We start from the raw sequence: 27,019 nt of genomic DNA, 5'->3' as shown, positions 1-27,019 counted from the left end.
TCCTGACATTGAAAAGGCAAGTACTTAGAAATTGCATCCATCAGAATGTAATGGGAGCTTTGCCTTCACATGGAAAATAAAGCTGGATGCTGGGCTGGCTCAGGCTCTCCAGGGGTGAGGGGTGGGCAATGCCATGGCAGGAGATTGTCTCCCACTAAGTGAGCTATCACTGAAGAGGGCAATGAGGAGTCAGAATGCTCCCAAGAGAAGCCCCCAGGAAGGAGCACTGGGAAGGGCCAAGGATGAGAGGGAATGGGCAGACAGGCAGCAAAACACACAGCCGGTGAGGATCTGAAATGGAAAAGATCCTTTAACTCCCCCCTTGCTTCTCTTCTCACAGATCCTCAGTCCTGCCACTCGCAGAGTCCTACAAGGCAGCGGTGGAAAGAGACTAGCCCTCTTACCATCCAGAGACCCGAGCTCTACTCCCATCTCTATCTCAAAGTGACTTTCCCCTGCACTCCCCATTGAGGGGCGGGGGTCAGTTTCTGTTCCTGCCACAGGATAGAGTCAGTCCTTGATGACCATAGGAGACAGTGTGAAAAAATCTTAGTGGCACAGCCAGAGTGGCCACAGCTTTGGACCAGGACACTGGAAGCCCCTGATGCTAGCATGGCTGTGGGAACTAACACTCAGAACATGTGCATGGCTCAGCTTCAGGCAAAGAGTATCGCGGATCGGTAATGTCCCTAGGCCTTTCACCACATCTCTCAAGGCCTTTGCCACATCTGTAACTACTCCTCTATTTGCTTCATAGGTTTCTTTCACATAACTTACTTTTTGACTTAAATAAATATATTTTATAAGGCAATTGTAGTTCCCTACTATAAGTGAGGGTGGTATCAAGTGGATTCACAAAGTTCACAAACTCACTGGTTTGTTGTAGTATTTATATTTTTCCAAAATATAGTAAAATAAATTCATCATAAAATAGTTTCATCCTTACATTATGGAGGACATAACTCTGTGCTCTATGAATGGGTTATGATTGTCCCACAGGCATTTTTTTAATTGAAATTAGTTACCTCCATTTAAAAATAGAGAGATTTTGGCCAGGCACGCTCGCTCACTCCTGTAATCCCAGCAATCTGGGAGGCCACAGTCAGAAATTGCTTGAGACCAGGAGTTTAAGACCAGGTTGAGCAAGAGAGAGAGAACCTGTCTCTACAAAAAATAGGAAAAATTAGCCAGGCATGATGGTGCTCAGGAGGCTGAGCAAGGAGGATCACTTGAGCCTAGGAATTTGAGGTTGCTGTGAGCTACGATGACACCACAGCACGCTAGCCCAGGAAACAGAGTAAGACTCTGTCTCTCAGAGGGAAAGAGAAAGAGAGATTTCATATACACAAACATACATATATATGTAGACAAATGTCCTGGTTTCCAGCTTCTCTTGAAGAATGGGAAAGAGTCTGGCACATGTCTTATGTCTGGCCCGCTTCCTTCATTATCATATCTGCCTGGCCCCATGTAAGGCATTAGAGTTTGTGATCCCCAAACAACCTAAAGTTATCTCGCAACTCACCAATTACACGTGTTCCCTACACAGAGAAACCTGTGGGTCCCTGAAGCCTGACCAGCCAGGGGGTTGGCCGAGGTTCCTCTACAGAGCAGGCCAACTGCCTATCATGTCACTGGGTATCATGGAAATTCTTTTTATTTGAGACAGAGTCTCACTATGTTACCCTCCAGAAAGTGCTGTGGCATCACAGCTCATAGTAACCTCAAACTCTTGGGCTCAAGCAATTCTCTTGCGTCAGCCTCCCTTGTATCGGGAATACAGGCGCCTGCCACAACACCCGGCTACTTTTTTACTTGTTTGTTTGTTTGTTTAGAAGGCTGGGGTGGGGTTCGAACCCATCAGCCCCAGTACACATGGCTGGCACCCTACCCGCTGAGCTACAGGTGCTGAGCCATGTATCACGGAAATTCTACAACAAGCCAGAAGTAGAGGACTCACAAAACACATTGGAGCCCCATAATCCAGAAAAATAATAGGAGTTATTTTTTCCAAAACTCACCATAAACATTACTAACTCCTCAGGAATTTTGTCCAGGTGGTGCAGACTTCCAAGAGCATGTCTGAATCCCACCCTGGATGAGGAGCCCCTCTAGGAGAGACTGAGAACTGTGTGCCTGAATTCCCTCAATTCCCTCCACACCTTGCATGAAGTGAGGGCCTCTGTGAGGGTTTGCTGTTTAGGAAACAGCAGTATTTAAAATGTCAACATGATGCATATGGTAAGTCTGTGCATTTGAGCCATTACAGAAAGAACTGCCAGGACCAGAGGGGATCTCAGAGACTTCTATCTGACCACGTCGTTCTGCTGGGGATGAGTGTGCCCTGTGCCCAGACAGACTTTGTATAGGTGATGGTAGAGAAGAACCTTGGAGAAATCAAACTGTTCAAATTTTCAGTCTGCTGAGTTCTCCTTTCTCTGCAGAGTTTAAGAACAATCATTTCTGTTCATCTCACAACTGCATCCCTGACTTTGAGTTTAAATAGAGTTGAAAATGCACCATAGAAAGCATTCCTGCAGGCATTTATTTTTAAAGCTCAGAGAGTGGTCTTTGTTGTATCTTGGATCACAACAGGGAGGAGAGGGAGCCACTGTGGCCCCCAGGAAGATCCTCGGCCTGGCACCTAGGGTGTTTCTCTGGTTCTTTCTCTCCATGTGTGAAACTTGAGGGAGTTGAGGAAAGGGTAATCCCTTAATTCCAGAGCATCTTAGCATCCTGGAGGCTGTAGACCTTCATTAGAACCATCAGGGTCCCGCATTCTTAGATAGAGGAAGAGCCTCATCAAAGTCCCAAGTCAAGCTTGTGGCAGAGCTGGAACATGGAGCCAAGTCTCCCGACGCCAGGTCAGGGCTCTATTCCCCTTACTCACTGGCTCCACCTCTGCCCAATTCCTAGAAGCAGGATTTTCTTCGTGGGAACCTCTGAGATAAGCCAGTGCTAAGACCTAGAGCTCAGGGATAGTGACATTTATGAAGGCCTAGTCAGAACAATTCACTGCAATGTGCTCCACACATATAGGTGGGCAGTGAAAGGAGTGATAGAAATCACTCTGGGCTCAGAAGAGTCTCAAGTAGGCAGCGTGTTGGCAGGGCCCCTTTTCCCTAGGCCTAGGGACTCTAAGCCACTTTGGTAAGAAGAAAGGAAAGGTAGCAGAAACCTCCCACAGGCCTCATTAGCATCCCTCCTGTCTAAAAAGCCATAAAGGACCTTGGTGAAAGAAGAGACCAGATTTCAGGGGAGGCATACACAGAACCTCCAGGACCCCACTGCCCCCCAGGTCTCTACCCACAGGCACCAGCTGCTCACCTGTTGATGGAACTGACGCTAGGCACCGTGTCATTGTCACACACCCGCTCCGCCAGCAGCCGGTCCCTGATCTCCCAAGCAAACATGGTAGGATTTTGGCGTTTATACTCAGCGATTTTTTCCACCACTTTGGGCGTGGCGACCTTTGGTTTGGATCCTCCAATTACCCCAGGCTTGATGCTTCCGGTCTCATAATACCTAGGACCCAAGGAGAAAGGAACTTAGCCATGGGAAACTGGCAACAAAACAACAGGCTATTCTCTCCTGGAAACATCCAGATCTGCATGTTCAGTAAACACCAGCCACATGTGGCTTTTGAACATCTGAAATGTGGTTAGTCTGGGCACAGTAGCTCACACCTGTAATCCCAGCACTTGGGAAGCCAAGGCAGGAGGATCACGTGAGCCCAGGAGTTCAAGACCAGCTTGCAACATAGCAAAACCCCATCTCTACAAAAACTAAGAAAAAATAGCATGTTGTGGTACGTGCTTGTAGTCCCAGCTACTTAAGAGGCTGAGGTAGGACAATCAATTGAGGCCAGGAGTTTGAGGTTACAGTGAGCTATGATATGCCACTACGCTCTAACCCAGTTGTCAGAATGAGACCCAGTCAGAAAAAAAAAATTTTGTCTGGTCTGAATCAAGATGTGCTATAAACATAAAACACACACCAGATTTTTAAAACTTAGTACAAAAAAATGTAAAATGTCTCATTAATATGTTGAAATGATAATTTTTTTATATATTGGGTTAAATAAAATAAAGTTAATGGTGCCTGTTTCTCTTTACTTTTCTTAATGTTCTACTAGAAAACTTTAAATTTCATAAATGACTCACATTATATTTCTTTTTTTTTGAGACAAAGTCTCACTGTGTCACCCTCAGTAGAGTGTCTTGGTGTCACAGCTTGCAGCAACCTCAACTCTTGGGTTTAAGTGATGCTCTTGCCTCAGTCTCCCAGTTAGCTGGGACTACAGGCACCGCCAGAATGCCCGGCTATTTTTTGTTGCAGTTGTCATTGTTTAGCTGGCGTAGGCTGGTTTCAAACCCGCCATCCTCAGTGTATGTGGCTAGCGCCATAACCACTGTGCAACAGGTGCTGAGCCTCACGTTATATTTGTAATGGACAGTGCTGATGGGAGGCTGGACATTAAGTTCTTTCACATTCATCTACCATTTTTCAGTCCACAGAAAATTTTCAAGTCTGTTTTCCCACTTGATCTTCAACAATTCTAAAGCACATACTTTGTTTTGAATGAATGAATGAGCAAATAAATGAGCAGGCCTTCATCTACCGGTCTAAAACTGAGATTTATAGAGCTTAAACAACTTCCCTAGAGTCACACAAGATCCAGAGGCCATGCCAGGACTGTGGCCCAGCCTCTTGAACTGAAATTTTCCCAGCAAGGTGGCTTATACTTTAATTTGTTGGCTTTCCCACTCTGGAGCAGAATCCCCAGCACTCTGCGAAACTGCCCCCCAAAATGCAACTTGTTTTCCTATAAGAGAAAAATAATAGCCTTCGTGTAAAATTAAAAGGATTATTGGGCGGCGCCTGTGGCTCAGTCGGTAAGGCGCCGGCCCCATATACCGAGGGTGGCGGGTTCAAACCCGGCCCTGGCTGAACTGCAACCAAAAAATAGCTGGGCGTTGTGGCGGGCGCCTGTAGTCCCAGCTACTCAGGAGGCTGAGGCAAGAGAATCGCTTAAGCCCAGGAATTGGAGGTTGCTGTGGGCTGTGTGATGCCATGGCACTCTACCGAGGGCCATAAAGTGAGACTCTGTCTCTACAAAAAAAAAAAAAAAAAAAGGATTATTGAATTCCAGAATTAACTGGAAATGCGTGTTGTAAGTCAAAAGCTAAGCAATCAGAAAAACCAACCACAAGTCATGGCAGCTCTTCCAGGGACCTCCCCTGCGGTAAATGGCTGTTTCTAAGGACATTTCCATGCTATCAGCTTTTCCTCATTAATGAAAATAGGATGTCAGGGTTTTACAGTAAAACCAAGATCGGGGAGGAGAGTGCCATGAAAGATCATTTCGGGGGAAAAAAATGACTTGATTCCTTTTCTGAATCTGAGCCGTCACTGCATGTCTCTCTCAATATTTACAGAGGACTTCTTGATTTCCTCTTCCGTAGAAGGTTATCTTGCAGTTGAATTTTTTTTTAATCAAAAAGACATTTTAGAAATGACTAGTAATTTTTAAACCCAAAAGAGTTTATAATAGGTAAGGGAACGAGGCAATTCTGAGACAGGTGGGAAATGTTACCCAGGAACAATGACTAGTCACAGTTATAGAGATGCTAAAATTCTCATCTGAGTAAGTCTGGCTAGGGCCAAGTTAGTGAATATTCTAGAAAAGATGAAATAATTTGAGAGCAGTGATGTGGAAGTGAAAATTCTATTTTTCATTGAGAAGAGTGAGTCATTTACAAACTTTGACCATAAGGCAAAACTCAACCTATCCTCTCTCCTTCTAAAAAATTGCTTTCAGCAATTTTCCTATAATTGCTGAAAAACACATTACTCACAAACAGTCCTTTTAAAAATTCAAGAAAATACTTTTTTTTGCCAGAAGTCTAGAAAAGTACTTAAATCAGGGCACACTGCAATCTCTGCAGCCTCCAATTGTCCCATCAAATTTATCATAGAAAGTCAGTTTTACCATAACATAACTCGTTATTTAGGCACAGCACTCCAAAGTATACAGAGCTCTTCCTCAAATTATCTTGATCTCACACTAATCCTCTGAGGCTACAGGGCTTTATAGAAGAGAAAATAAATGATCAGAAGACTAAGTGACCTGCCCAACTCTCTTCTGTAAATTAGAGGCAGCTGCAGCTTTCAAATCTGACTCTAAATCCCACGCTCTTCCTGATACAGCAAATTGCTGCTTTGATTATAAAATTTAAAATAGTAATTCTAACGATCCCTTGCACTTGTCAAATGCTTTACTGTTTACCAGGCATTTTCATATGCACTTTTCATTCAGTCAGTCCCTCAATCATCACCAAGCATCTGTTAGGGCAGGCACAATCTCAGGGTAGGAGTTACAGACACTTAGACAACACTAGGCTGGAAACTCAAGCATGTTAGTTGAATGGGACGGCAATATTCACACCGCAGCTCTGAGAGGGCAGCAGGTTGAAGCCCCTGCCTCCAGCCCTCAGTTACATGGTTAGTTCATGGCAGCACTCAGGCCGCCTTCCCAATCCCACCTGTGCAGTGCCAACCATGGGAGGCTGTGGTCCTAACACGAGAGGTCTCTGTCTTTCTTTAGACTGACACATGGGCCAGGCACTTTGAAGGCAACCCTGACACTCCTGAAACCCCACTGGGGTCAAGTGAGGATTCAGACTTAATAACAACTATCCTTTCATCTCACCAAAACAGCCGTGCAGCCCTTTGGCTTTACAAACAAAAGATGAACAGCAACCACCAACACACAGTATCCTCCAGTCAGCACAGAGAGCATTAGTTTATAAGTCAAGAGGCGTAGGTGCTAGTCAGTGGCTCTGACATTAACTGGCTGTGTGATCTTGGCCAACTCGCTTGGCCTCTCCAGGCCTTAGTTATCCCATTTACGTGATAGAGGAAGGATGTGTGTCCTGCTTCCCTTACAGGCTATTGTAAAGATAGAAATACAGAATATTAAGAAAAAGCTCTGTAAAATCTAAAATAAAGAGCATGTGCTAGGAATAAAATCCCCAAGTGTTTATTATTCCTATATAACATACCACCCAATTCCAAATGACCTGAACCTCCCAACCAGGCTCCCGTGAAAAAAGACAACAGTCAAGCTCTGGGTGGATTTAACTTGGCCTCACATGCCACCAAGCTATACCTCTCAACCCCTCTGAAGCCTTGAGCTCTGTGGATTGACTACCCACACTCCTAGCAGACCACCCACCTTCCTGAGATGAGGGGGGTTTCTGTCTGCCCCAGGAACTTTGCCTGCCTAGCCACACAGCCACTATACACCACATGCTTTCTGCAATCTGTCACCTCCTGTGTACCCATCAAATTCTTCGGTGACCAAAAAAAAAAGCAGAAAAATCTGTGGATCAAACAGCCCCAGTTCAGAAATCCCCAGTCACTCTGTTTTAGGGCTGAACTTGCTTCTTAAAAGGCAGTTCTAATTAGAATGACATTTTGTCCACTGTGGTTCTTAGTTATGAAAATAATGAGCTATGAAATTCCAATTTATTGTTGACAACTTAAACGGCCAGGCACCGGAGCGGCACATAACTTCCAAGTGCCGCTCTACCTAGTGACAAGTCTATTCCGGGCCAGGGGAGGCTGCCCGTTGGGCTTGGAAGGGTCCCTGTCCCACTCAGTCTCCATGGGAGATTTGGAAGTCTCTAGAGCACTAGAACACGAGGAAGGACTCCGCATTTGGATGTCCCCTCTATAAATGGCTCAGTGTCTTATACCCTGAGAAGATTTCAAATAGCGAGCAAAATGTCGGCTCAGCAAAGATGTCTCAGCAAAAACAAAGGAAGGGCCTTCTTTCTCTCTCCCTCTCCCTCAGTACAATAAAGAGGCTCCACAAAAAGATATCAAAGAGCCATTTAGCCCTCGAAGTCTGATGCTGAAATTCACTAAAATATTTCTCTTTTCTTTCTCCTTCTCCCTCCTTTTATTTTGTGTGTTTTCATTTCTCCTTTCTCTGTTTCTTTTTATTTCTTTTTAAAATGATTTCTTTCTCTTTCTCTTTTCTCCATCCTCTTTTACTATTATTCTTCCCCTCCCTCTCACTCATCCTCTTGTCTAAAACAGCTCTCTAACAAGCACACCATGTTGGTACCCTGTGTTCCTGCCTTCACTCTATCTGGGGCTCCTTTGCTTCCTGAGTGCTAAACATGAGTGGAGACTACAGCCCCCACAGCTGAAAGGACCAGCACTGGGACAGAGAATGTGCAATAAACACAGGGATTGAGATCCCTAAAGGACCTGCCAGACCCCTGGCCCTGAAACATCTTCCCTTGGTCTCAAGCAAGGCTCCTCCAGTTTATTAGAAATTGTTGCTCCCTCCATCTGAGAGAATTTCTTGAATTCCAGCAGATGAAAGGAAAGGAGCAAGAAGAAAGCCACGATGTCACTAATAGACTTCAAAATGTTTGTAAACCATAATGCAAGATACAGGACATAGGTTGTTTTTTGACCCAGGGAAAGAAATAAAAAGAAAGCACAGAACAGCTAAACCCAAGAAATGCTCCTTCCTGCCCTGGCATACCTAGAACCACATCACTGGCCAGCAAACAAACCCGTGGCTTTATTTTGGGGGTGTGGTGAGACAAGGCTGGCCTAGGGGTCCTTTAGGCTTACCTGGGTCAGTTACTTCACCTCCTTATGTTTGTTTCCCCAACACAAAATGTGCTTTACTGGATCATGCTGAGAATAAACCAGAGTGCTAAAAGGCTGCACAGCCCTCTGGGACAACCATCATTGTTAGTATTTTGCTTGCAGCAAATCGCTGGATCAAGTGGCAACTTTCAAATGTCAGATTTGAGAGTTAGTGTGTGTTTGTTTGTTTTCCTCCTCTCTAATTTAATATATACTTAGGGTGCCTGTCACTATGAAGGAAACAAAACACAGAGAAGGGAAATACTGCAGTCTAATAAGGTTGCTAATAGTCCCAAACTGAAAATGACAGCTGACTTTTAAAAGTGGAGAGTGGTTTTTGAAAACATTGAAATGAAATGTTGAACCCTGGTTGTGTGATACTACAATCTAAAGATTTTTCCACCCAGTCCAGCTCAGGGCCCTCACTGATATAAGATATGTAGGGGAAATTCCCAAGAGCCTCTTACTCTTGAGTTCTTTGGAACAATTCATCAGGCTTTCAGAAAACATGTCATCCCTCCTGACTAGGTCACCCTATTCCACATGTCACTTGATACAGGGGTTTCCCGGGACTACTTTGAATCGGATGGCCTCTAAAGAGCTTTACAAATTCTAAAGTACTATACATGCTGAGCAAAATGCTGCCATGATTCTAACTATGACAGTGGCACGTTTCATAGCTGCTGGGTCATGTTTTAGGTCTTTATTTGAAAGATCAAGGGAAGCCTAAAGCTCCTGCCTTTACCTGCCAAGAATTTTGCTGACACAACCATGGCTGACCCGAAGCTGCCTGGAGATGTCGCAGGGCCTGACCCCTTGATGAGCAAGTTCCACTATCCTTTGGCGGACTACATCTGGGAGTGGCCGTCCGTTCACAAAAACCCCCCCAAGCTGATTCACTCCTCCATGTCCTGAAACAGATCAGAAACAAAAGGAAAGGGAAAGAGTGGTTAGAACCCGTCATACAGTAGAAGCATCATTGTGAGCACCCAGCACTTCTCTGATCACAAGTGACTGGCAGGCTGGATGTCTTATGCCTAGAGTCCTATTGTGCAGATTACACAAGAACCCTAGATTGCTTCTTAATATTAATCTTAGCCTTTGTACATCTGCAGCCAGTCAACTGAGCTATTGACAGCAAGTATTCCCATACTATGTTTCCTTAAGTTACGAGCATTTTCCTTATAATTTTTTTTTTAGCAACAAAAGACCCCAATCTATACTAAAGGGGCATAACTTACATGATGTTGAAGTCTAAGAAAGATCCTGGGGATAAAATATGTTTTAAAATATGTCAAATTTAAAGAAAAAAGGGAACTATTTTCCTTTTAACAATTATCTTTTAAAGTGAAAGGAACTACTCCAATAAACCTATATCTCAGAAAAAAATTTAGTCATAAATATAATTCAAGGACTAAGGACTTAAAAAAATTTTTTTAAACATCACATGAAGACTAATGAGAAGAAACACAACCACTGCCTTGTTAAAAATCTTTCCTTTAAGAAGATAAAGCTGACATGCAGACTAGACCACTGTACCTGCTCAGAGCAACAAAAGAAATGTGTCATAGGATCTTCTACATACAGTCACTGTATCTGGATTTGTTATAAAAGAGTTTCCCTAGAATTTCTGGAGTATTTTACAATTGACATACAGCTTTAATTTGGTTCAGGGGAAAATAAAGAAGCCAAAGACATCTTTGAGTCCCAGGTTTCATAAGGGCTCTGGGATAGATTTTAAGTAAATGAAGTCTGGGAAAGCACCTCCTCCACCTATTTGCTTCTTTTTCTTACATCAAGATCCATCTGGAGGGAAACCGGGATGGAAGGAAAATGAAGACCTAAGTAAAACCACTAGTAAACATAAAGCGATATATTGTAGCAACAGCATTGACCTTATACTTATTAATCAGCCACTAACTGACTTTGCTGAAGACTGGAACTGAAAGCCAAATCCAAGCATTTGCTAAAGTTGTTAGTAGCTCAGAAGCCAAGGAAGAGGAAACCTCCCCTAAACCAGGATTGGGCTGGGACTGGACTATACAAGGGAAGCCAAGACATGTCAGAGGTCACACACATATAGACACTCCAAATCTAAGGTATAAAATAGCTGCCTCTTCTTGGCTATTTTCCCCAGTACTCAAATACTTCTCAGGTTCAAGGATAGCATATGTTACAGAGAGCACAGAAACAACCAGAACATAATCTATTTCCTAAAAACCCGTCCATGCCATCCACTGAAGTTTCCCGTGAATATATTCCAAAATTTCCAAGCTTTATTTCAAGGAAAAACAAAATTTTATAGATAACTTCAATACTAAGTGCTAGTTCTAAGCTGAATTTCTCTCTGATTTTCAAAATGAGCTTTAATTGGTTTTGATTGTTCTAAAACACTCTAGACATAAGAAAAGAGAAAATCGTTCCCAACAAGATTTTGCAGTCCCAGCCCACTCCTCCAGAATTATACGTAACTGGATAGTTTACAACAGAAAGACTGCAGCAACCCTGGTCAAGAGCCTTTATAAGGCTTTGTTCTGAGGCTGGAAAAAGCTAATAAAAACAGGTTGTTCAGATCTTTCGAGACCAGGCTTGATTTAAGTAAAAGAAAGTAAATTCAAAATTGGTATGAGCTCATATGGGAGGACAAAGGACAAAGGGCAAAGAGAGTTAAAACACCTAGAACACTTTTGATATGATCTGGGGGTCCAAGCATTATGGCCCATGTGCAATAGCCTATTCCCTATATCTCTGGCAATTGAGACCTTCTGCCTAAAACACAGTGTCAGCTTTCAGAGGACTTAAATTCCAAAAGCAGTCTTGCAGGATATTTATAAGCTTTGAAGGCTATTTTGTATCAGAGAAAAAAAAAAAAAAAAACAAAGGTCTTCTAGAACCTGATCTCTCTAGGTAGTAGCAGTCCCCAAACCCTCTATCATTGACCACGAGGCTGAGTTGCTAAAGCTCTTCCAGAGACTGATGCACAGGTCCAAAGTTGACACCAGATCCAAGGTGACCTGGGCGCCTCTTACCTATTCAAATTCCTGGAAAGGCCCAAAGTCCACCTGGCCATCTCTGCCTTAGTCACACTCCTAGCCAATAGAGCTCTTTGAAGGTAATGATAAGAAGTATTACAAGTGTGGTCTAAGGAAGGCCAATTACTCTGGGATTGGGAAGAAGTAAAGCTCAAAGTCTTAGAGAAGGGAGTCAGGACAAGGAATGAAAAGAGGAAAAAAGAGGTCTGTGAAAAAGAGTGCAAGGATGAGAACTAAATGAGATAGACAGTAAGGAGAGAGAACCTGAAAAGGAAGCAGCAGGCTAGGCAGGCAGAAAAGAAAAAAGAACAGAGAAGCTAGAACAGGCCAAGAAAAGAAAGGTGAATGTGACATACAGCAGGAAGCAACAGCAAGAAAAAAATGGAGGAAGTCCAGGAAGGGAGCCTCTGGGACGAGGGACTCCTGTGAGAGGGACTTTTGTTTTCAGGGGCCCCAGCTCCAGCCCTGCAATTCCTTGGAGAATCCAAGTCCCAGCCTCTACTTCCTGTGGACTCCACAGTCAGGGCATATCCCATAGAAGGAAAGGTGGCTGGGGAAGATGGGGACTCAGCGACACTTTTCAGGGCAGGTGGAATTTAGAGAGACTGATGTAGAGACAGTTGCAAACAAATCAAAGGGAGACCAGGAAACAGACCCACAGATACGTGGGAAATAGACTAGGCCCTAAAGGGCAGACTGAGCAGGGCTTGCCTGGGAAGAGAAAGATTGAATTGCAGATGTCCCTGGGGCCTTTGTGGCTCTGGTCTGGAAGGGGCTACCTTCCACGGGTGCTTCTCAGGCTCTGACAGCAGCATGCTGTCCACCAGGAGCCCTGCCCATACCCTAAAGATGATGGCTGGCCATAGGGTCCTGAGGATGGATCTTTGATGACTCAGCCACAGATTGAACTCCAGAACCCACAAGATCATTGAAACTCCTTCTAGATGCACCAGAGAAAAAGAATGAAGGGGCGCAGAGACAAACAGGAGCACAGAGAAGGAGGGATGGAATCTCCCTAATGGACTCTCCAAGCATACACAGGTATTGGCACACATGGATAGCTGGGCTGTGGATGCAGACACAGTTGGACTAGACAGAGAGAGAGCTTTGCACATGGTGTGCTCACTCAGACAGTTCATTGCCCTCTCTCTGGAATCTGAGTCCCTCTATCTCCTTCCGTGAATTCTCGGAAGCATCATTTTTATGCCTTTTTCAGACAATCTGAGAGACCCAAAAACCATGTGAACTTCCCATTAGTCCTTTTGTCTCTCTGATCTCAGTATCATATTCTGTAAAATGGGTGTAGCTAAAGATGTAGGCAACACTCAGGACACTGACAATAAAAGTGCTCTAGAACTGGTAAAGATACTGGGGGAAGGAAATATCTCAGGAGGGGAGCAGGAGGCTATGGTACTAGTAAGAATAATGAGACTTGACTAGGGGGTGAGTGTACCTCAAAACTCAGAAGCCCAGTTCTTGCCTGTTCCTCCCCACAGAAGCTGCCCTGCTTTGAAACCATGGAGATGGGGGTAGAGGCCAGTAGAGGTACTGTAAGAAACTGACCAGGGCCAAGAAAGAAGATGAGGAGGTGGAACTTGGTCTGAGCCCCTACCACCCCAGCCACCTCCCAGGATTTACTATACCCCCACCTCCACGGCCAGACAGTTGGGCCCCAGAGCAGGCCTACATTATGCAAGCAAACATCTTTAGGCATCAGAATAGAGAACATTTCCGGAAAGCCAAGGGCTCAAAGCTTGCACCAGCTCTGGAGCTAGCTGGCTGGGGCCCAGCCCCCACTGTGCTGCCAGGTAGATTGAAAATAGGAGGGAGCACTTCCCAAGGAGGGGAGATTGAAGGCTGGACAAGGAGGCACAGACATTAGCAGTTGGCTAACCTGAACCTGGAAGAAGCTGCCTTCTCCCTGCTGATGCACAGCCAGAGACCATTAGGTCAGATGCTCTTTCCCCACCTGCCAGGGAGCTCTGAGCAGGAGGAGGCAGTGAAGGCCTGTGGATTCCTGCTAGCCAGGGAAGAAGTGCAGGGACTGGTCCTCTCACCATCTTGTCTCCCCAGTCACTCCTTTGCTGAGCCAAGGGCTTGTCCACCTCTCAGAGTATTGCCCCCAACTCATCTGTTCTGGGGCATACTCTGGAATATCAGAGCCTCCCCAAAGTCAGGCTGCAGTCTAGCTGGAAAAGGCTGTGGAGGGTGCTGGAGTCACCATGGACTGAAAACCATTTGGTCACAGGCCCCAAGAGGAATCGTTTAGGCTGGGTCCAGAGCAGGTGGCTTGTTTGCACAAATTTCCCCATCGCTTTGGCGGATTACTTTGGAAATTGACACAAAGAGAATCTGACCTGTCCGCAGCCAGCCTGGTTGCCTAGACCATCCTTCCTCTGCTGGCCAGGCCACTCAGCCCTCCGTGGCAGACGCGACATGCTCACCGGAATACTCGCCTTCTCTCCAGCCGGGTCTCTGCCGCCTTTGTTAAATAGGGGACCCGAATCTGGATCCCCGGCTGCCTAAAGGGAACCAGGCTCCGGAAGGCCCCCCAGCCCTGGAGCAACTCCCTAACCTAACCTTCAACCAGCACAGACTCTAGCGGGGCACCCAACTGGAGGCTGCCAAAGCCTGGCGCCTTCCTCCAGTCTGGCTCTGCAGCGAGCAGAAGGAAAACGCGATTCGTTCCACTTGGAATTTCCTTGAAATCTCCGAACCTAATCCGGCGTTAACTCACCGTGAGAGGAGCGCTCATCTCTCAGGAGGCTGTGCTAATGGGAGAACTGGCAGGATCCCCGCGGGTCAGGCAGCCAGGAGGGCCTTGCCCGCGCCCGAATTGACCCTTCCCGTCTCCTACACACGTTGTGTCTTTCAGAAGGCGGGGGCGCCTGTGTGGTGACTAATTGGCTTGCTTTCTTTCTTTCTTTCTTTCTTTCTTTCCTTCCTTTTTTCTTTCTTTCCTTTTATTTTTTGTTTAAAGGGGAGAAGCCATGACGAGGCAGGCATCCTGCAGAGAAGGACCCAGTGGGGTCTTTAAGGGTCTCTATATGAACTGGCCGGCTCCTAACCAGAAGCTTAACTCAGGGACCGCTACTTCGTTGATTTTTCAAATCCCCCTCCTCAACTCCAGGACGCCTTTGGAGCCCTGGAGCCGGTGTCCTCGCTTAGCACTCAACCTCTTCCTCCACACATACAGGCACTGGTCAGGGCCTCACTTTCCCTCAAAGCGTCTTGATCCAGCCCCATGGCTAAAAAAGGCGCCATCGGGGCTGGGGCGTGAGACTCGGGCTGACCTCTCCCTACAACTTCGTGCCCTCCAATTGGCCCTACCCGGAGCCCTCTATGGATCCAAACCAAGGTTCTCCGAACGCGCTGAGATGTGGCTGCCAGAGAAGCGGAAAAGGCTGCAGCTCCCGCAGCCTACAATAAGCGTTGCCGGAGGCGGGATTCCCGGACCAGGTGCTCCGGCCAGAGTGGCCGAGCGCGTTGTTCCACGTTCCCTGCCGGGAAGCCCTGCACTTTGCAAAGTTCGCTGAGAGGCTACACAGGTCCGGGGTCCCGCCCGGCCTTAGCACCTCCCCCATGGTCCGGCACCCCCAACCCGGTCCCGGCCGGAGAGTGAGAGAAGCGAGCTCGCCGCCTACTTACTATGCATGGATGCAAACGGGTCGTGCTTACAGTGTATTTCCATCGGGGCGCTCCAGACTGCAGGCCGGCCCACGCCGCCGCCTCCCGGCGCCAAGGGGCTGCCCAGGGCGTGTAGGAAACCGCGCCACCAGGCCGGGCACCGTGCGAGCTGGGTTCAGAAATCACTGCTGGAGCTTCGGGGTCTCTCTGAGAGTCTCCCGGCTGGAGACCGCCGAGAGCTGCGCAGAGAGGCGGGAAACGGCGCTAGCGCAGTCGAGCTGGGAGCCGGCGCCCAACTCTGGCTGGCTTCTCCCTCTGGCTGGCTCAAGCCGCGGTTCCGGGCCCAGCCCAGGGTAGCTGCGGGCAAGGAGCCCGCGGCTTCGGGAGCATAGCTTAGGGGCCCGCCTCCAGGACGGCTAAGATCCCCTAGCTCGGGTTAGGAGCGCCTTTGAGGAGGCCACGGGAATACACAGCCCTTGGCTTCACTCAGGGGACAGCGAGACGCGGGATCTGCCAGGCTTGGTCCGCGGCCTCGCTGCCTCTAGGGTCCCTCCTTGACCCTCTGGTCTCCGCCAGATCCTTTCTCTTTCTGCTTCTCTGAGTCTCCGTGGTTCGGACTTGCCCACTCAGCCTCTCTTCAACTGGCTTTCCGACGTCTGGCACGAAGTTGCAAAGAACTTCCTCTCTGGCAGCGCAGGGGTACTAGCGGGTTCGGAGCTGCTTCCGCCACTGACGTTGGGGCCGACACTCCGGAGTCCCCAGGAGCTTGCAGCCCTCAAAACCCGGGACAGACTGCCTTCAAAGTTCCCGCGCCCCCCGCTGCTTCCCCATTGCTGGTACCAGGAATGGGGACAACATCGACCGGCTCCTCCTCGCCTGGGTATCTGCCTCACGCCTACCAACTCTTCGATCCCTGCTGCCCTCCCTCAGAGCGTCTGGCTCCACTGTCTTTCAGCTGCCTCTTCCGGGACGGCCGCCGCGCCTGCACCAGGCAGTGGAGCGAAGAACTGAGGAGAGAGTGGAGGGTCCCCTCCTCCAAGGCCGCCAGGGCTGCGGGGGCTGAGACCCAGCCGCAGCAGGCTTTGACCGCCCGCCCTGGTACTGCTGCCGCCGCCGGCACTAGCCCTCCGCTTGCTTGGCGCGCACAGTGCGCCACCGCGCCGCCCCGGAGCCGCTTTCAGGACCCGCTGCGTGTGGACAGCGCCGCCCGGGGCTCAGCCTCCCTCCGGGCGGGGGCGGGGGTGGGGCGGGGGCTAACATGCCAATCACGCTCCATCAAGCCAATCAGAACGGCGACACTAGGCCCTGGCCCGAAACACCGCCCTATTGGCTAAGCAACCCTCCGGCTCCGCCTGATTAGCGGACACCTGGGCAATAGGAGAGAATGGAGGGCGGGGCCCAGGCGGCGGCGCCACGTTCATTGACAAACGCGCTGGGCGAAGGCCTAGTGGATGGAGGATGCGTGGAGGGGGAAGCAGGCCCACGCAGTGCTTGGAGTGTCCCGCCGCAGGTCCTCCCGGCTCTCAACCTCCCTGCTGCGGTGTTGGGATCCTGGGAAGCCCTGAGGGATTGGGAGCAGCCGAAGCGGGGTGAGGGTAAAGGAATAGTCTCAAAAAAAAAAAAAAAGTATAAAAGTATGTTGGAGAGAAACAAGGAGCGCTTTAGAGATCTTTCACCTTCAGACTCGTGATGACTCAGAGTGTGCGTATCTGCCCATTCTGAACTCATTTACCTCATCCGTAAAATGGGCAGAGTTGAGTCAACTAGTATTTGATGAAGGCTCCTTTCACAGAAATATTTCATAATTTCATCATGCACCTATTAAGCTGCCTCCTCCCTCACTCTACCCACAGGGACCCGGTTCTGTGTTAACTAAAGGCGGAGACGTTGCAATGGGTCGGGGGAGGTGGAAGGAAGAAATATCTCACACTCCTTTAAAGCTAGTAATGAGAAGCTCCTTGGGGGAAAGGCAGGGGCGCTTTGAGCCATGTTGCCCAAAGCACAAAGCGGCAGGCTCTCTTTCCAGCATCAGACCAGGAGCTGCCAGACGCTTTGGGGGCTAGTGAGCAGGGCAGGTGAAGTTTTCTGTCCGCAGGAGAAATTCCGCGGGAGGAGAAATTCCGGATCTGCGCGAGGCCTCTTGGGAACCAAATGAGCTGAGTAGTTTCCAGTGCTAATGAAGGTCCCTGAAGTGGGCGGTAGGTGGGTATATTGTATCTACAAGAGTCCAGCAAAGCAGTGCCAGGCACACTACAGTGCTGCAGCTTCCAGCTGTCAGGAAAACCTACCCTTTCGCTTCCAAAGAGTCCCTGATGTTAGTTAGACAAAATAGATGGATTCCTATCAGAACTCTCCAGACCAATAAGGGCTTTGACCAGTGATTGATTCTCTGTGTCTTGGGGGTGTAAGGCTCTGGGACCACAATCAAAGAAACTGGACTTTGGAAAGGAAGCCATTCTTCGCCCACGAGGCTATAGTTCTGAGAGCCCTATGCCCTGAGCCCAAATGCTGAGGATACCCTGACCCCAGCAACTCTTAGGAGTGATGCTTGAAGACTCACCTTTGGAATTCATAAGTGATGATTCTCTGATATTAAATGTAAATCCACCAAAACAAGGGCTCTGAGATGCCTGCTGCAAGACTGGGCTTGTAAGGGAACACAGCACAGGCTGATCCTGGGAGGATTCCTGGATCATCATCTTGCTTCATTCTCTGCCTCAGTTTCCCCTCCTCTCCCTTCTCTCTACCTCCGCTCTACTTCTGACACTCCTACACTCTTGAACCCACCGTCTGTCTCAGTCCCAACCCCATCTGCCTTTGGCCAGTAGAAAAGTTTCCGGCATTGACTTCGGTGATACCCACCCCCACAGGGCACAGCTGCAGAAAACGGCCCTAGGCAGGCCTCTGGGGACTCTTGAGGCTGCCGTGTGGGGGTGGGGGTGGGGAGTGGGAGGTTGACAGCGTTTTCTCTCCTTTGTTAGGAACCCTGACTGTCCAGATCATCTTAGCTCCTCCTCGCCCCCACCTCCCCAGCCTTAGGGGCAGGAAGATTGCAGTAGTAGAAAGGGAGGGAGATGAATTAGGGTTTCTGCATTCACTTCACTGGATGGAGCCCAGTGAATCTGAAATGACTAGAATTCAGAGTCTCAGCCCAGGCTAGAGGTGGTGGTTCTGTGTACCTACTAGAGAGGCAGAAGTGTTTGGGTGCCCTGAGAGATGCAGTTAGTGACACCACAATTTCCAGCTCCAGATGTTGCTGGGGCCTACAAACCCAGATTCTAAAATCTTAGAGCTAAAAGAGACCCGAGGCTATGCTTTTTCCATTTTACAGGTGTGGAACCTGAGGCCCAGAGGCAAGATGAGACTTGCCCTAAGCCACACAGCAAGTCTGGGGTAGAAGAAGAAAGGCTGTGAGCTGGAAACCTCTCAGGCATCCTCAAACTTTTTAAACAGCGGGCCAATTCACTGTCCCTCAGACCGTTGGAGGGCCAAACTATAGTTTAAAAAAAAAACAAAACTATGAACAAATTTCTATGCACACTGCACATATCTTATTTTGAAGTAAAAAAACAAAACGAGAACAAATATAATTACATCGCCTCATGTGGCCCATGGGCCGCAGTTTGAGGACCCCTGACCCACCCTCAGAATGGCAGGGCATTGGTGGGGGAGGAGGACTCCCAAATCAAAGCACCTGGATTGAACATGCTGGCACAACCAGTTTCCTTCTGATATCTCTGTGTGTGACTTAGATAGAATCCCCAGAGCACTGCTGGGATGAAACTGCAGATATATCTGAACAGGAGTAGCTCAGATCCCCCATTTCACACAGAAGTTGTTCGGCTTCAGGAGAATGTTCTGCTGCCTCAGCGTGGCATACACAGAGCCAGCCTTACCTGAGTGCTGAGAGCAGCCCTTTCCCACACACTTCCTGGTGCTCTGAGCAGAGGGAGTGTACCCCCCACCCCTACCGCCCACTTCAGGGACCTTCATTACCACTGCCTGTGCAGTCTGTCTCCGGAAACTTCCAATCCCAAAAGACATGACCGGATCTAATATCCTGACCACCTAGCCCACCCTTACAGACCACTAAATGGTGGCCCAAAGGGGTAATGTGACTAGTCTGAGATTGCACAATGAGTTTTTTGGCAGAACCCAGCTACTGAATCTCCATCTTGCCTCTGAACACCCAAGAGGCACAGTCTGGGTCCAGGAGAGACTAAATGCAGTCGGCATCACTATGCTGTACAGTACTGTGCTTTCTTTCTCCCAGAAGCAGGGCTTTGGGCTGGGACCTGTGCTAGGTGCTGGGAGCCAAACACCAGGAAGGGAAACCATAGGAGAAGAAACTCAATTTATGTAAATCAAATTTCCTTTGAAAGTCTTGTTATTGAGAATAATGGGCCCATTATTCTCAAGTAGACTTGAGAATGTCTACTACTGTCTTGGGCCAGAGACCTTGCTTCACTAAGGACACATCCCCACTCTCGGCTTCCCCTATCTTGCCTCACAATTCATAGCACTACTATGGCATTAGGATATAATGTTGGGGCTGCTACAGAGCTGTGGGCCTGAGATTGACTCCTCCAGCCCAAATCCAGCCCATTTCCCTGCTCTTGCTCCAGGCAAAGTGAGGCCTATATGATTCAGACTAGTTGCTCAGTTCAGGAAAGATCGGAGATGCTGCAGCCATCACTGTCCTAACCTAGGAGGCTCTCTCTAATCCTCATTTTTTAAAAAAGAAAGAAAAAAAAAGGAAAGAAAGAAAAAAGTATCAGAGGGAAAGCTAACTAACTGACCTGAGATTACACAGCAAGTTTGGGTATAGGGGATTTCTCCATGATTCCCGCTCCTGGATCAGGAATCTGCCCTACCCTGCCCAGGTCTGTATGAGGGAGTTGTTGAAGATGATGGGGGGTGGGTGGGTCAAAATAATTTAACCCGGTTTTTCAAGAACCGTGTAAACCTCCTTATTAGAAGAGTGTTAGCAGCACCTGGGATTAACTCTCTCGCAAACACTTAAAACAAGCAGCTCCTTCTCCTGGGGTAGTTGCCTCTCTGTGTGTCTAATGGTGAGAACTACCCCTGACTTGTGACCCCTTAAGCTTCTGTGAGATGAAGTTTTATGCATAGGGGATTATTTCTATCAGTCCATTCCAGGCTAATTCCAGACCTGTAAGACTGGATGCCAATGCCCAGTGGGAAAGCATTCAGGCTATCTAGGTCTTCCAAGTCTAGGGACTCAGGATTCCCATAGGCACATAGCTTGCCCAGTATTAGGTTTTCTCCATCCATTCCTATTCCCTCCATAACTCATGCTTTATAATCTCCTACAAGTCCCAGGACTCATTTACTCCTGATTATGCAGATAGAGAAATGGAGATTTGAGCAAGGAATAGAATATGGTTCTGAAGGAAGAAAAGAGAGGTCTAGTGGCTCATAAAAGGCCTAGAAGTTGGGAGAGGGAAGAAGCCCTCATAAAAACTGGACCTGGACACCCCTTTGACTATTAGCCCAAACAGCTTTGCAGCTTGCTTTTTTCCCAGTGATGGCCCAGGCTGGTGCAGACAGGAAGGGGTGCCATTGCCCTTTCTTGAGCAGGCAGACCTCACCCAAACATTTCTGTGAGGAGGGAGCATGGCTCTAGATTTCAAGCTTTGGACAGCCTAAGGTTCCCGCACCCCACCCAAGTCCCACCCAGTCCAGCTGCGCTGAAGAATGAAATGCTTTATTGATTAAACGATTATTCAGGCAATTGAACTAATCAAAGAGCCCATCAACCACCATGAATTACATTCTTCGGAGACAGCTTGTTGGGACAGATAGCCCCAATAACTGTGCAGCCCCTCACCCTGCCTCTTATATACCTCCAATCCATTTCTAACACACACACACAACCCCTAGTCCTAGGCACAGGTCCTTCTGAGATTCCCATCTACTGAGAAGTCCATCACCAGGGGAAACAAGGGCCTTCTGGGAAGTGGGGATGAAGAGGAGGGTTTTTTCAGGCTTCTTTTTCTGAGCCTTCATCCTGGGAATTCTCTTCCAGCTCCCCTGCCTTTTAGATCTCAATCCTTACTTCTCTTCAGTCACAATTGCAGAAATACATTTATGCCCAGGAAGTTGTGCTGGGTTTAGGGCCTAAGTTTACCTTTCTCTGCTCTTTGAGCTGTATTTAGAGCTTGGGTGGAGATAGGGGCTCACAGATGATACAAGGATGGGAGAAGGGAGCTTCTTACCAGGGCCAGGAATGTGTTTGCGTGGGGGTTAGCCCAGCGGCCTAGTGAGTGAAAGACACCCTATGCCTAACTTATGCTTCAGGGCGGATGGAGGCCTACTGTCCCTGCCATCTCTCTCAGACATAAACACACCCTGCTACCCACTGCCTGGGCCTGTGGGCAGCACAATTGGCCGAGTGCCAGGAAGGCCTATGTAAATGTAAACACCAGAGATGAATGCCCAGACCAGGAACACACATCCACCCACTTGTGCTCTCCTCCATTGGAGCGGCACCCACAGGATAAAATCTGAGGACACAATGTGTCTGTGTGCACACACACATACAAGAGTCAGGGGCTTGTCTGGGTAAAACCAGAATAGGCTGAGAGTCCCTAGAAATGTCATGACTATCCTATAGACTATCTGCTCTCACCTGCAAGGCTGTACCTGCCACAGCAGTGCTTTTTGTACAAATGGTAGGCTCAACAGTGCCCACATAGTGAGGCAATACACGCTGCACCCTACACACCCTGAATTCACACCTTCACTCTTGGTTCTTCACTCTCCCAACAGAATTGAACCTGGGCCTGACTGTGCACATGCTTAGCAACACAGACCTCCATAAGCCCCAGATCTATGTCTGTGCTTGAGGCAGGCACTTTTGTGTTCATTGGTTTGTACACACTAGACAGTCATAGAAATCCAAACATGGATAGGTCAATGTTAACATCTCTTTCTCATTTCCAAAATCACTTAGGATAGGACTGGTGAACACAGACCCTTAAAACAGTAAATGTACACTCAGAAACTTATTCCAATTATAAAAATGACACTCCTAGACACACATTTTGAATACTCAAAAGAACACACACACAAATACTAACTCAAACACACTGGTACACTCATGGTTATACAGACACACATGGGCATACAAACTTTTGGACACAAACTCAGATATTTTGAAAATATGTATACAGAGACAACTTAATGTCACTCATTCACACACTGAGACTCTTATGTAAACACACAGACCGGAACTTGCAGACCCCTAGATAGAAACAAGCATAAGCATTCAGAAACAGAGAAAAACACAGGCAAACACGCAGACACTTGGACTGTTGCAGAAGTGTGTGAACAGACAGAAGAAAAGACATACAAGCACAGGGCAGATAGACATACAGTCAGAGTCTGAGAAAATGCGGCGCACCCCTCCTCCTCCAGGGTCGCCCTGCGCGGGGGACCAGCGCCTGGCTGTGTCATTGAGTTAGCATGCCTGGAGCCCGTATCGCGGTCCTACCTGTCCTGCTGGTCCGAGAAGTCGGGTAATTTTTCTCTAAATCCATTTTGATTTTTTCAGAACTTGATGGAATGGACAGGGATAAAAAGTTTCCACTTTTTTTGTGCCTTTTTTTTTTTTTTTTTTTTTTGGTGCCAGGGGCCGCTCACAGGTCGGAATAATTCAAGCCTTCCGCTCCCCCGCCGAGCTGGGGTAGCTGATCACTGAGCTGAAACTAAACGTTTTAGGTGGAAAAAAAGCGTCCGAAGGCACCGTGAAATGATTAAGGAACTAAAGAGCTTCTCGCCATGTGAGATCATGTCCTGTTCTCGCCAACATCACAAGATGTCCCCAGACGCGCCGCGCCCCCAGCGCGCAGCCCAACACTGCCTGCCCGGAGCAGGGAAATGGTGTTGGCGCTGCGCGGCCAGGCCTGCACAGCGTGCCAGACGTGGCGGACCGGGCCGGGCCGGGCCGGAGCAGAGCTGGAGGCCGGGAAAACAGCAGTGTAGCCGCCTCAGCGCCCCAGACTTTTATAGGGGGTGAGGGGGGAGGGAAGAAGGCTTCAGACTGCGCCCGGCTCTAGCCCGCGTGCCTTCGGGAAGGGACAGACGGAAGCCTAGCCTGGATCTCTGGCCTCGCAGTTACACCCTCTATCAAACCCTGCTCCTGGGGGTCGCAGCCCTCTGCGCTGTGCTCAGGGCCGGTGACCCATCCACGTGCAAACCCCACCTCATAGAAGGGAGCAGGCCGGGTTTTTGTTTCAAAAGAAATTAACCACTCTGCCAAGCAGTTGCTTTTGAAGGGAGTGCAAAGGCTAGCAGAGTTTCGGACATACAGGGACATTGCAATTTCCTCAGACTCACCCCTAGGGCGGCGCCCGCCTCCGAGGTTCCCAGCCACCCCGCCCCCACCCCAATTTGCAGTTCCAAAGCTATTGTAGGGCTCCTGACTCTAGGGCAGCGCCAGGTCCCTAAAGCCACCAGGTCCCATTCAGCCTCCTGGTCCCAGAACCCTTCCCTATACCATGTCCCATTCTAGTCCGGAGCATAGAGGATAAGCTGTGAAATGCTGGAGATAAAATCCAGGCTTTCGCTTTGGAGCAGAAGGGCAAAGCAGAACATTTCAGTAGGTTCTGGAGATTGGCCAGAGTTCCGGACACCTTACCCCGGCCCGTGAATGGAATCCCATTGCCCTCAAGCCCTGAGGCGTTGCAGAGTTCCCGAGCCCCAGGACTTGATTCCACGGGGGGGAATCAGATCCAGAGAGGCCAGGCAAAGGTGTGGCATGTCCAGCCCACTTTCCTCAGCCCAGGCTCAAGTTTCCCCTCCCGTGCTCCTCCCCAGTCCAGCCGCTGGGCCTAGCCGCAGGAAGCCTGTGGGGCCCCGCTGCGGGGTGGTCGCAGGGGTTAGGTTCTCCAGGGCGGGAGAGCGCTTCGCAGAAGGACTCTTGGCCCCGCAGGACAATGGCAGTTTCAGAAAGTGAATCGTCCCCAGCGAAAGTGTTATTTGTTTTTCGGAGGGGGGTGGTCCCGAGGCTGGGCTAAACCTAAGGGGGATGAGCCTAGAGCTGGGGTAAAGGGGGGCCCCGGGTGGGAACCGGACATCGCATAGCCACTGAGCAGATTTCGGCACAATCGGAAATGTGGCTGTGGATTCCCGGGCGGCCCCCCCACCAAGTGGTCTGCGCATTCCCCCTGCGCCGCCTCCTCCCTGCAGCCTACGGGTGCGGGTCCCTACCCGGCAATTTGATTTTTGGCCATCTGGAATCGCTCGATTCTTTCCCTAGGCAGCCGGGTCCCAGTCCCTGCTTCCCGCCCTCCCGCCTCGCCTGCGCGGGGTGGTAGAGCCTGGGAGGAGCGGCCTGTCCGCGCCCGGAGATCAAAAGCCCTCCCGGAATTGACATCTCACCCCAGGCTGGGGGCGGGAGTTGTTTGTGTGTGTGCGTGTTTTTTTCTCCCCATTTAGGGGGTTTGTTTTATTTTTGTTTTTCCTTGAGTTTTCTTTTCATCTATAAGAGAGTCTTTTGTTTCGTGTGATTTGCGTGTTGTTTTTCCATGGAATTGATTGTAGTGGGTTTTGCTTTGTGGGTCTTGGTTTTGGGAGTGGATTTTGTTTTCTGACTTTTGCGTTTTAATTTTGTGTGTTTTTTGTATTGTTTTTATAGGTTATCTTTGTGTCATTTGTAAGGCTTTTCCTTCTGGGCGGTGCTTTTATGTGTTCTGATTTTGCATTAGTGGGTGTCGTTTGTGTGTGTTGTATGGCGAATTTTGTGTTGCTGTGTGTTTTGTTCCTTTGATTTGGATTTTGTTTCAATGAGCTCTGCGTTTGGATGGGTGTTCGGAGTCATGTTTTCATGTGTTTGGTTTTAGTTTTTGTGTTTGTGGGATGCTCTGGTGAGTTTCGCGTGTGTGTTTTGGTTTTGTGGGGCTTTGAGATTAGCAAGGGGACGCCGACTATTATTCCGTTCCTGCCCGTACCTGGGAAGGGCAGGGGATTAGGCCAAACGTCAAACGGTGCGTTTTCGGTGCTCGGAGATACCGGACCCCGGCGCCGCCACATCGCGCTCTGAACGCTCCAGACCGTCATGAAACAAATGTGGGTTCCCGAGGGGGCGCCCGCTAGTAGTCACAATCCGGGTCAGAATTCGCAGAGCCCCCTCGAAGGGTACCCAGGCCCAGCCACGGGCCCCTTGCCCACTCAGTCCGTTCTGAGTTGGTCTTCCCCTTGAGACTGGCCAGAGCAGTTCGGAATTCTCCGACTCCCGCAGCGTTTGTCCAAGGGCGGCTTCCCGCAGCGAGCAGGTGATGATCCACTTCGGAGGACACGGAATTGATGCTGAGGCCCTAGAGATACCGGACAACTGGCCAGAACGCGTGGAGTCTAGGTGCAGATTGCCGTCGGGATCCTAGAAAAATCCCCCACCTTCCTTGCCCGCACGCAGCCCTAGAATCCCAGAAACCCAACTCCGCTCAGCTTTCGGTTTGGAGAGCCCGCCCTGGTTTGCAACCATAGATACATAAATCCACATCCGAACGCAGGCATAAACAGCTGGAGAGCGAGCGAGAGCGAGCCGGCGCCGCGGTAGCAGCGGCCTGCAAAGCGGAACCTGCGCGGGCGCCGCCTCAAGGGAAACTAAACTGTAGTGACCAGAAATGTTCCGAGGACAAAATAAGACATTCTTTCTGCCCAGGTTGCCAGGACTTCTCCAATCTCGACACACCTTGGTTTGCTTAATGCTACAATCAGAGAGAAAAGGAGAGGCAAATTTAGAGGCGGAGAGATACGCCGGCTAAATCGGCAAGAAAATGCGAGGAAGAAAGAAACATCGAATGGGAAAGACAAGACTGTGAGGAAAGACAGATTGGATGCCCACAAAAGGGGCTGAGGCGGAGGCTCCTCCTGGGCCCTGCACGCTGTGGCCTTCTGTGAGAGGGAGGAAGCAGAAACCGAGAACAGACAGAAGGGAACAGAGACGCAGAAGGGGTTGGCCTAGGCACGCTGCTGCGAGCTTCCCTTCAGCTAAGACGCAGCGGGCAAGGGAGGGGAAGGCCCACGTTGGCAGACAGAGGCCAAGGTCTGGCTCTTCAACCAGGCCAGGACACACCGGGGAGATCCAGGGCTCGTGAAGCAGGGACTGGGGCTCAGTTCCGACCCAGCGTGCCCTGTCCCCAGACCCCTAGCCTGAAATCTAGCAAAGGTTGGGCCGTCGCAGTGGCGGCTGGGCCTCCCTCTGTGCAAGCCCTAGGAGAAGCCACAGGCGATGTCTCTGACTCTGAGGCTCGGCTCAGGCGCTCGCGCCTGGACATGGGTGGGAGCCGATGTCCAGGCAAGAGGCAAGGAAGATGCCCCGCCCTAAAGCTGGGGACCCAGTTCTGCCAGAGGCTGTGTCCAGAGCTGGACTCTCGGCAGGATTCGGGGTTCGCCGCAGCGCGCACGTGGTACTGCATCTTCCGCAGGCGGCGCCCCCAATGTCCAGCCCCGCCCCGCTTCTTTTGCCTGGCCTGGACAGTGTCAAGATTGAGGGCGGACGCCGAATCCTGGAGAGTTGGTCCCTTGCGGTGTAACTTGGGACTTGCTTAGGGGCAGTGTGGGAATGGACCCGGGCGCCTCTCTACCTCTAACTCCCCGGGCGCAGAGCGCAAAAAAGTGCACAGCGCGGGCCAGTCGCCACCGCGGAGTTTCAGGTGGTC

General features: G+C 49.3%; 1 protein-coding gene across 4 annotated transcripts in view; it reads right to left on the bottom strand.

Moving 5' to 3' along the window:
- Window positions 1-23,081, bottom strand: part of PAX5 (paired box 5) — a 190,452-nt gene extending 167,371 nt beyond the window's left edge. The window contains exons 1-3 of one of the 4 annotated variants that reach the window (XM_053573987.1): window positions 22,849-23,081; window positions 9,419-9,584; window positions 3,328-3,525 (exon numbers count right to left, since the gene is read on the bottom strand). In XM_053573987.1, coding sequence (XP_053429962.1) covers window positions 3,328-3,525; window positions 9,419-9,584; window positions 22,849-22,894 — 410 coding nt within the window. In that variant the 5' untranslated portion in view covers window positions 22,895-23,081. Of the gene's footprint in view, window positions 1-3,327; window positions 3,526-9,418; window positions 9,585-14,442; window positions 14,610-15,353; window positions 16,495-22,848 lie in introns of those variants that run through there. The other 3 variants (XM_053573995.1, XM_053574004.1, XM_053574010.1) reach the window with 3 other exon arrangements.
- Window positions 23,082-27,019: the final 3,938 nt, after the last annotated feature.

Source organism: Nycticebus coucang, chromosome 2, assembly GCF_027406575.1.
Source record: "Nycticebus coucang isolate mNycCou1 chromosome 2, mNycCou1.pri, whole genome shotgun sequence".
In the NCBI taxonomy this organism is placed as follows: domain Eukaryota; kingdom Metazoa; phylum Chordata; class Mammalia; order Primates; family Lorisidae; genus Nycticebus; species Nycticebus coucang.
Note: the sequence above shows the minus strand (reverse complement) of the source record. Positions and strands in the feature narration are given on the sequence as shown.